A 10,708-nucleotide genomic window follows, 5' to 3' on the forward strand; every position below is an offset into this window, starting at 1 on the left:
TGAGAGGTCACCGTCGGTGCAACGGCCGAACAGGCGGTCATGAGAAAACCGCCTAGCCGGAGAGTTTGGCCGACAGCCAAGGCTCCCTTAGTAACGGCGCCGTCTTTAAAGACGGGAAGAGGCATCCTTCCTGATTGCGACGGCACAGAGGAACTCTCAATGAAAGCACCAATGTCGGTGTCAAAACCGGCGAATCTCGGGTAGGGGGTCCCGAACTGTGCGTCTAGGCCGGATGGTAACAGGAGGCAAGGAACACGATGTTTTACCCAGGTTCGGGCCCTCTTGATGGAGGTAAAACCCTACGTCCTGCTGGATTAATATTGATGATATGGGTAGTACAAGAGTAGATCTACCACGAGATCAAGGAGGCTAAACCCTAGAAGCTAGCCTATGGTATGATTGTTGTATGATGAAGTTGTCCTACGGACTAAAACCCTCCGGTTTATATAGACACCGGAGAGGGTTAGGGTTACACAAAGTCGGTTACAATAGTAGGAGATCTAAATATCCGCATCGCCAAGCTTGCCTTCCACGCCAAGGAAAGTCCCATCCGGACACGAGACGAAGTCTTCAATCTTGTATCTTCATAGTCCTGGAGTCCGGCTGAAGGTATAGTCCGGCTACCCGGACACCCCCTAATCCAGGACTCCCTCAAGGGGAGCCTGGCTGGTGTTCGGGACGCATTTTGGGTGAGAGCGATCTTGTAATGTTGGATCTCTTTGTGTGAGTTGGGGGCGGGTGGAGGCATGTGTGTGCGTCATCATTTTTTAGAAAAATCCAATCTAATCATAATCTTTCATGGGAGTACTGAGAACACCAGAAGTAAGGGCATATCAAACGCAGACCCTGAGATTGGACACCGCATCTAGTCCTGGACATTGATGCAGGAGCCGGCTATCCAACCATGCTTGCATACATTTCAAAGTAGATATCAACAAATCAGATGGATTACATGCAAATTAAATGATTTTTATCTAAATCGAAGCACATTCATTACATTTTTGACATATTTCATCCGAAAAGCGACCAGGCCTAATCCTATTCTAGATCTACAGCGGTGCACATCCTTCAGGTCCTTGTTGTTCACCTCCGGCATTGGCCGTGACCATGTTCGACAGAGCATCTCCACTAGCGATCCTAGCAAAAAGATGTGATCTCTGCAATACATTTATATCATTGAGAGAACCCGACAATCCAAGAAAGCAATGCCAGATCCACAAGTCATGTGAAGCCACGGCTTCGAGCAAAATAGTGGGATCATGTTTATGATCGGTGTACTGCCTATGCCAAGTCGCAGGGCAGTTCTTCCACCTCCAATGCATGCAATCCACACCCCCGAAGCATGCCCATCCACCCTCTTGCTTCATTCATCGCCATCAACTTCTTTGTGTTCTCCTCATTAGAAGCTCGGAGATAGGGACCAAAAACCCGGATGAAGACCTTGGTAAACACACGCACACATTTGATCGTGGTATCTTCTCCAATGCGAAGATACTCATTGGTGTAGTCACCCGGAATGTCGTATGCTATCACTCACGTTGCTGCCAATATCTTTTGGTATGAACTAAATCCTAGCAAACCAGTGGCATTCCTCCGGCGAGTGAAAAAACTGAGAATGTGAACAAAAAGAGATCTACGCATTCGATAACGCCTACGGAAGATATGTGTCGGATAGGTCAGTACCTCGGCGAAGTAATCTTTCATGAGCATGGAACGATGAGTTAGGTTGTGGAATGCAAAGACGACCAATCGGCAATCATCGACGCTTTCTCTTCCTGATGGCCTCAAAATATTAGATGAGATGCAATAAGCCGATGTGCTTGAAACCATAGTCAAAAGCATGTCCTCAAAGACGGCCAACTGTCGATCGTCGGCGCTTTCTCTTCCTGGCCTCAAAATCTTGGAAAAGATGCAACAAGACTAGGTGCTTGACATCATCATCAAAAAGCACATCCTTTATGTCGAAGTCATCTGACTTGACGACTCCAGTCATCCATCTAAAAAATTAGTCCGCGATTTAATCTACAAATCAACCGTCTCGTAAAAGTAAAACGCACGGAAACTTTTGGAGAAATTACCTTTCGCGGCAAGAAGGCGTTGCTTCTTCCCATCAATGATTGGTAGCAAATCCGCCGCCCCTACTTCCCATGGTCGTGCGGCCCCAAACCTGCGGCGCCGGCACGACAGTTGCGAGGAAGAATCAGGGATCAAGCGCGCCCGAAACAACCTCTTCTGACTGCAACGAGGCCCCGAGTGAAGCTCCGTGATGAATCCATGGAGACGTCGGCCACGCATCCACGGGATGGATGGCCACCCACAAGCTCGCAAACCGGTGGAAAAGATGCGACGGAAGGCGGCGGAACTACTCGATGGCGCGGGATGGCCAGGGGCAATCAGAATCAACGGCGAGATGCGGCAGCGGAATAGAGCGCACGAGCTGAAACTTCCGCCCTGTCAAAATTTTCTGCCGATAGGGGAAACTGCACATATATACAGCTTAAGGGGTCTAATATATAGCTCCTCAGGAAAAAAAAACCAGGTTAAAGGTTTTCGCAGGACATGTCCGGGACAATTTTTTCAGCCTGAAACGGCGGTTATTTTCCGGGTCGGGGCCGTGGGGCATTTTACGGATCCGCTAGAGATCTCTTAAAAGCATGGGATAGGATGGGATCTGGTAGAGATGCTGTAAAAAAACCTCAACATGGTATAATAACGCCACGTGAACAAATTAACGAGTGAGTGTCCAGTCTCCACGGAAACAGAGAAGGAGCAAACATGCTCTGCGCTCCGCCGCAAACGCTGCGTCCGTCGCGGCCGCTCTTGCCCCAACCGCGATGCTCCGGCAGCGCACAGCCGTCGCCGTCCTCGGCCGGGAACATCCGGCGGCAGGTGCTCCAGCCCGAGGGCCGCGCGAAGCTGGACCCGCGCTCCGACCGCGACTTCTACGCGTTCCCGCGCCTCGTCAAGCACGTCGACGACGGCTTCCTCGCCACGCTCACCGACCTCTACAGGGAGCGGCTGCGACCGGAGTCGGACGTGCTGGACCTCATGAGCTCCTGGGTGAGCCACCTGCCCCCGGAGATGCGGTTCCGGCGCGTCGTCGGCCACGGGCTCAACGCGCAGGAGCTGGCCAAGAACCCGCGCCTGGACTACTTCTTCGTCAGCGACCTCAACCGGGAGCAGCGGCTGGAGCTCGAGAGCGCCTCCCTCGACGCCGTTCTCTGCACCGTGAGCGTGCAGTACCTGCAGTCGCCAGAAAAAGTATGTGCCATCCACCACCGTGTGTTCTTATCCTCTTCTTCTCTCCACCACACAATTGATACATATTAACTGTTCGATCAGTTCATATGCTCACTGCATACTGATTTCCTTGTAAGGTTTTCGCGGAGATCTACCGGGTGCTGAAGCCGGGCGGAGTGTGCATCATGAGCTTCAGCAACCGGATGTTCTACGAGAAGGCCATCGGCGCGTGGCGGGAGGGGTCCGCCTACAGCCGCGTCCAGCTCGTGACGCAGTACTTCCAGTGCGTCGAAGGTTTCACGCAGCCGGAGGTGGTCCGGAGGCTGCCGCCCTCCGACGCCGGCGGCAAGTCGGGCTCGTCGCCGCTGGAGGCCCTGCTGAGGCTGTTCGGGCAGGCCAACTCTGACCCGTTTTACGCCGTCATCTCGTACAGAAACTTCAAGCCCATGTGAAATTCTTCGATTTACGTAGAAATGCCAAGAGCAGAAAACATGTCCGAATGTTGGAAATGCCAAGAGTAACATAGAGTATGTATATATACATACGAAATACGGAAGTTTCTGTACGAAACAGTACTGGCACGCTGCCTGTAACGTAGTATTTCAGACCCGCGTTCATCTGGAGATAGGAGTCCGAGACTGACTCGTACTAGTCGTACACGACGCGCCACGATCCCGCGGGCAGTCGGAGTGGTCGGCCATATAAGCCAGCAGGGGGCGCGCGTCCAATACCCCAAGTTCACGCCGCTGCATTGCCGCGTCCAGCCATCCAACACCGTAGCCCGTCGAACTTACGAGTTGATTAGGGCACGGCGCAATGATCCGCCCGACGATGGCGTGGGAGAAGGCGGTGCAGAGATTCGCCAAGGGCGAGAAGGAATTCACCGAGGGGGCAGAGATCCTGCGGCAGTTCGCCGCCGTCACGGAGGCGGACCTTGCGGCGGGGAAGCTGGTGCCCACGAGGGAATTCGCCGCCGCGACCGCGCTCGCCGAGGAGACCGCCCTCCGCCTGCTCCACAGGGCGGAGGAGGAGGTGGGGAACGCCGAGCACACGGCCGCGGCGTTCGTGGGTAGGCCGGGGGCCGAGAAACTGGTGGAGCCGCTCCGCAGCCACGCCGCCTCCGTCGCCAGGCTGAGGACGCAGGCCGCGGAGTTCGCCGCTTTCACGCGCCGGATGGCCTCGCTGCCGGTCGTGGAGGAGCCCGAGAGCTCCGAGTTGAGACCGCGTGGAGGCTTGACGGCGGGAGTCGAAGGATCCGGACGCAGGGAACAACGAACAAGGAGGCCCAACGCCAGATACTTCGGGCCCGAGTGGAGCTCCTGAGCCCGCCGGCCGGCCATCGGACACTCCAACACTGCTACTCCACAACTGATTTCATACGATCTACTCCTACCAGAATACGAGATCATGCCGTTTGTTACCTTTGTCTTGAAAGTTCAAACTAGATTATCGGTCGTTTGTTACTTTTCTGGTCAGAGTTTAAACTAAGATTATCGGTCAGCTTCAGATGATGTATATACATATAGCTTGGGAACAGCGATACGTTTGTTGCACATGTAAGACCTACCCACATGAGCAGTCAAATTCTAAGGTCCTCTTTGATTCGTAGGATTTTCAAAACGTATGAATAAAAAAACATGAGATTAAAGTGGCATGTCATCTTAAATCCTAATGATTGTATAAATGTTTGATTGTGCATAGAAAAACGTAGGATTCTTTCAAAGAGGTTTGAGTGGAGTCTAGTGCAAATGAATCATATGAAAAAATTCATATGGTTTACAATCCCACGAATCAAACAACCTACATAGGAGAAATTCATAAGGAGTAGAATCCTCCAAGGCCTTCTTTGGTTTGGAGGAATTTTATAGAATAGAATTCTTATAAGATTTTTTTTCTTTAGAGCCATTTGGTTCATAGAAACGGATTCCTATTCCTACACAGGATTAGTTCATATCCTCCACATTTCAAAGAAAAATAAACATGAGTCTAGACTCAATGAAAAAATTTGTATGATGCGAACAAATGACATTTTTTTTTCCTATTCTTACTCATAGAATTTGAGATGCATGTCATCTCATTTCCTATAAGTTTCTTATTCCTACGCACCATCTGCAAGCGTATGAACCAAAGAAGGCCCAAAATTCCTCTGAGAATCCTTTGAATCAAAGAAGCCCTAATGGTGCATCCTTATCTTGAAGTTTGAGAAATTTGCACCTGAACTGGACTTAAAGTGCAGCAAATCATGCCGTAGAAAGACCAAACAAACGCCAATAATTTCTAAACTTATTTTGAAATGTGGTTACTTAGAGCCTTATTTATTAAAAAAGATCGAAGAGAATTGCTCAGTTAATTTACGAAAAATGGATGAAAATCGTCACAACAGGCACGTAAAAACAAGGATATAGGTGGACAAGATCGAAGACCAGCGATAAGCATTACAAAACCAAAAAACCATCACACGCTGCATTGGTGGACACGATAATAGACTCTCATATATACACACACACATTTCCAGAATCTAGAGCGAAGGATCTCAGTTGCAAGCAGAGCGACTGGTCAGAGGGACGTAGCGGACAGAGGCATCGGTGCGGACGCTTGTGGATCCGTCGGTGCTCTTGTCAATCACCTGCAGGTTGTTGCTTACGATCAGGAATAAAAATTTTAACGAAATTCTGCATATTTCGATGGGGTCTGAAGTATTTTTAGTCTAAAATTTCAAGCCAGATTCAAACTAATTTCAAAATAATTCAATGAGGTTTCAAATCTTTAAATCCTATGAAATTTCGCATATTTCGGTGAGACCCGAAATCATTTTGTTTACGAAGTTAAAAACCTTGCTTTCGACAACTTTCCAAAGTTTTCCTTCCAGCCTAGACATCATCTCCGCTGACGCTGCAATTCTATCTTCTCACGGTTAAAACCTCTGTATTTATTCTGTAGTTAGTTTAGACCTAGGGTCCTAGGCTAGATAATTGAGATCTGTTTGGTGTATATATACCTCACGCATGCAATGAATACAATGCGCTTCGCATAATAATCTAAACCTACGGTGAGAGCTCGTCTGCTCTCGTGTGTTTCTCTGGGAATCGAAGATCGACTCGTACACGGTACACGTACGCGCTACGCTCGAGTCGATCATATAAGTCAGCAGGGGGCGAGCGCCCAAGTTCGTTCGCACCATCGGTTGAATTGCCACCCAACACCGCGTAGTCCGCCGATCCATCAGTGCGTGTTACGAGTTGATCAGGACGCGCCGCATGGTCCGTCCGACGATGGCGTGGGAGAGCGCGGTGCAGACACTCGACGAAGGCGGCAAGGCGTTCACCAAGGGGGCAGAGATTCTACGGCAGTTCGCCTCCGTCACGGAGGCGGAAGTTGCGGCGGGGAAGCCGGTGCCCGCGAGGGAGTTCGACGCCGTGGCCGCGCTCGCCGAGGAGACCGCCCTCCGGCTGCTCGACAGGGCGGCCAAGGAGGCGGAGGCCGGCGAGCAGACCGCCGCGGCGTTCGTGCGTAGGCCGGGGGCCAAGAAACTGGCGGAGGCGCGCCGCAGGCACGCCGCGTCCGCCGCCGGGCTGAGGACGCAGGCCGCGGAGTTCGCCGCTTTCAGGCGCCGGATGGCCTCGCTGCCGGTCGTGGAGGAGCTGGAGAGCTCGGAGTTGGGGCCGCGTGGAGGCTCGACGGCGGGAGTAGAAGGAACCGAACGCAAGGAAGCAAGAACAAGGAAGCCCAACGCCAGATACCTCGGGGACGAGTGGAGCTCCTGAGCCCGCCGGCCGGCCACGTAACAGATTTTATCGGATCTACCGGAATAAGAGATCATGCCGTTCTGTTAGTTTTCTGTTCAAAGCTCAAACTAGATTATCGGTCGTTTGTTACTTTTGTGTTCAAAGTTCAAACTAGATTATCGGTCGGCTTCAGATGATGTATCTCTACTATTAAATAGGGCAATCAAACGTCATGATGGTTGAACCTCGTTCGACCCCCCCATGCTAAAAAGATCGAAGGGAACAACCCATGTTCGAGGACAGGAAAAAAAGCGAAACAACTCGCACGATCTCCAACTCCTCCCCGACCTTCAGGTTTGTCTTCCGAGATATCTCTTCCCCCAAACATGACCCATCCACATCCTCACCCCCATCTCCCAGGACCACCCAATCCCTCCATGTCCATCGATCGCGGCACTCTCCGGCGACCGCTCGACACCTCCTCTTCCATGACCGTGCCTCTCTTTACGCTCATCTATTATCAAGTTCACAGTACTACAAATACTGTCAGACGACTAAAGCTAGCTGTTATGCATACTGACTGGGGTGTGGACTCTATTTCTTAAGGAAAAAACTCAAGTGAGATTTTGCTTCCATGGGTCTAACTTTTTTTTGCAATTATTTCTCTTTGTGTACGCATTGCCCTTAGCATCCATTTGACAAGTTAAAATTAATTGGTTGGCCTCGTTAGTGTTATATCAGAGATTTGGCGGACTCTCTCTACCTATGATGATTGGGTGTTGACTTCTCACCCGCAATCCCAACTACTTCTTCATTTTTTTCTCATCACTCATCTGACCCGAGATGTATATACAAGCGTTATTTACATGTTAAGACTAAGACATAAATATCACATCCTATTGTCCTGGTTTACAACTTGTTTTTCAAAACGCAATTTCCAGCATGTCATTAGCCAAATTAGAACTATATAAGGAGATAGTAAAAAAAATTGGTAACCTGATATGTTCATCACACTTTAAAATCAACAGAAAATTGATTTACGTCCAACTCAGGCTTCAACCAATCACTGCTCTACTGATGTCCTTAAGAGACGTTCTTGAGCTACCTGGCAGCATGTACTGATTGTTTCATCAGTTTGCACTAGGTACTCACTTTCATGGTTGGAGTTGAGAGCAGCATGGCCTGGTACGATGCACACGAGTGCCGCAAAACCCATGGTCACAATCATGTCTTTCATAGCCGGTGTGGTGTGCCTAAGGTTAAGCCACCATCGATGGCGGTGACATTTTTTTGTGGGGGTCGATGGCGATGGCACAAACGGCGAGCAGCTGATAAAGTAAGGAAGGTCGTCGTTAAGGTTCGTGTGCAAAAGTGCTTTGTTTGCTTCTAGCACTAGGATGCAGATGCAGATGGTATTGAATTATATATAGCTTACAAGATTTTTTTATAAAGATATTCATAGTAGCATTTTAGGAAATATGTAAACATACCTTCATTGTGTGCTCTATAAGAGATTATGTGCCTTGTAACTATAGTGAATGGTTAAAAAAATTCTAGAATGAATGAGAATTTTCTTTACGTAAGGTTGTCGTGCATTGCACTTGCACGCTTACTAGATGAGAAGTTGAGATTGTTGATTTTGCTGCTTGGAAGAGCTGCATTCCAATAATGGATGGATTTGTTTCATGATAAGAATTAGTTGTTTCAATGCGGATGGGGTGTTCTTTATCACCAAATTCCATGCTATTTTTTGTAGGTGTTCCACTTGCTTTCCAATCATGTTTGCACCACAACAATGCCACACTTATCAATGCAACGGAGGGCTTGGGGGCCCCACGGTGTTATTACTTATTAGCAATACCATGGTGAGCCTAGCATATCAGGGTGAGGAGTTCACTGTTATGAGCTATGAACAGGAGATGTTTTTTTACGTGGATAAGCGAGATCAGTGTGATTGGCCAATTTAATTTAGTTGATGTTCATGTTTGAGGTAATTTGCAGGAGAGCTCATTGACATCTTGTGTTGTGGTGTTTGCCATTATAATCTGTTTATGATGCACTATATGTTGTAAACTTGATATGCATCAGACTGATAAGTAATTAACATGGACATGTTTCATTCTTTTTCTCCTTGATTCTTCGTGTCATAGTTGCACATGCACCGATCATGTTATATTGTTATCTACGAACAAGCAGATGAGTAGGTTATAATTCAGTACCACCCAGTGCTAGGCCTTGATTCAGTTGTTTTTATTTCAGATTTTAATACGAAGCGACTAGGCCTTGATTCAACTATTTTTTCGTATTTTAACAGCTAAGCGATGGTGTGATTTTTCATTTGAAAACGAGGATAACCCCCGGCCTCAAGACGATGCATGCAGCCATATATTATTAAAAGTGTAAAATCCAGCAGCCGGACACCATCGACCCAGAAATAAATCGGAAAACAAACCCTGAGGCCGTATACCTCGCGACAGTACCTCCCCTGAATAGCCACTAATTCCTATATATAAGACACAACATAAACGAGAATACATAACTCCTAGGCTACGCCTTTAAGAAGGAATGACTGCACATGCGCCGATGATGGTGAGTCCACCACAAGGTTGAACTCCGGATTCTCATCCCCAAAGACAAGCTTCAATCCACCATCTTCAGCAAGGACACGACACACATCACGCGATGACAGTCTGGTCAGAGATCTTGTTTCCACTGGAGTGCATAAACTCATCTTTGAAGCTGTCTGTACCATCAGCCCTTATCCGTCTATTGACACCTTGATAGCCGGATACCTACCTCGACAACGGAAGACAAAGACGTCTCATACCGCCTGCCTCCCGCTACTGTTGCAGCACCTCCGATCTGACAACAATAGGCTAAACATGAGACCTTCGATAGAGCCACCGTGCATCACCTGTCGGTAGCAGGCATGACTTGATGTCTCCATATAAGATGTCATGCGTAGCATCCGCCGGTAGCGCATCCATCGGTGGCTTCACCTGCCGGCGACAGGCACCGCCCGACAACTCCGAAAGAGGCACATGTGTCACCTGTCGAGTCACATCAAACCCGATATGTTGATGGAAGGGACATCCCATACCGCCACCAGCCTCAGAAGGCCTTCACCACCTCGTGATCCAGACTCCGAATCGCCCACACGGTTCCGGAGTCCGCCACCGTTGATGAAGAGGGGCCGCCGCCCCGATTCCGGGTGCTAAAGGGAGCACACACCGTCGCGCGAGCCGTTGTCATCACACATCAAACAGCAACTGCCGCCGCGATCCTGCATCACGCGCCGTCGACGCTGGAGGAAAGCTCCGGCCACCACGCGCATCCTACGACATCCCCGGGTGCAGGATCCCAAGATCCACCGCCACTGGCGCCGCCACGAGGACTCACCATCTAACCGTCATCCCCGACGAGCCGCCACCTCTGCCATTTTCTTTATGTTTGCCTAGGAACTAAAGATCAATGATCATGTGTTAATACTATTTGATTATTGATCAATTTCTATTTGTTTGTTTGTTCCGTGGCAACGCATGGGTATTATGCTAGTCTATATAGCTTGGGAACAGCGATAAGTTTGTTGCATACATGAGCAGTCAAATTATAATGCTGTATTTTTTGTTTTTATGTTAAAACGAGCCAAAAGATTTGTCATTTTCATTGATTAAGAGGGAACTTTAAGAGGTTAAGGCCCATCGCCCAATTACAACAATCACTCACGCGGCATTATGTTACCC

The 10,708-nt window shown here is 49.0% G+C and overlaps 1 protein-coding gene across 1 annotated transcript; it reads left to right on the forward strand.

Annotated features, from left to right (window-relative positions):
- The first annotated feature begins 2,712 nt into the window (after positions 1–2,712).
- LOC125538732 (S-adenosyl-L-methionine-dependent methyltransferases superfamily protein) lies at positions 2,713–3,791 on the forward strand. Its single transcript, XM_048702006.2, has 2 exons — positions 2,713–3,261; positions 3,378–3,791. Exons 1-2 carry the CDS (start codon positions 2,776–2,778, stop codon positions 3,690–3,692), a joined length of 801 nt encoding a protein of 266 aa, XP_048557963.1. The 5' UTR covers positions 2,713–2,775; the 3' UTR covers positions 3,693–3,791.
- Positions 3,792–10,708: the final 6,917 nt, after the last annotated feature.

Source organism: Triticum urartu, chromosome 2A (genome assembly GCF_056163025.1).
Source record: "Triticum urartu cultivar PI428250 chromosome 2A, HENAU_Tu73, whole genome shotgun sequence".
NCBI lineage: Eukaryota > Viridiplantae > Streptophyta > Magnoliopsida > Poales > Poaceae > Triticum > Triticum urartu.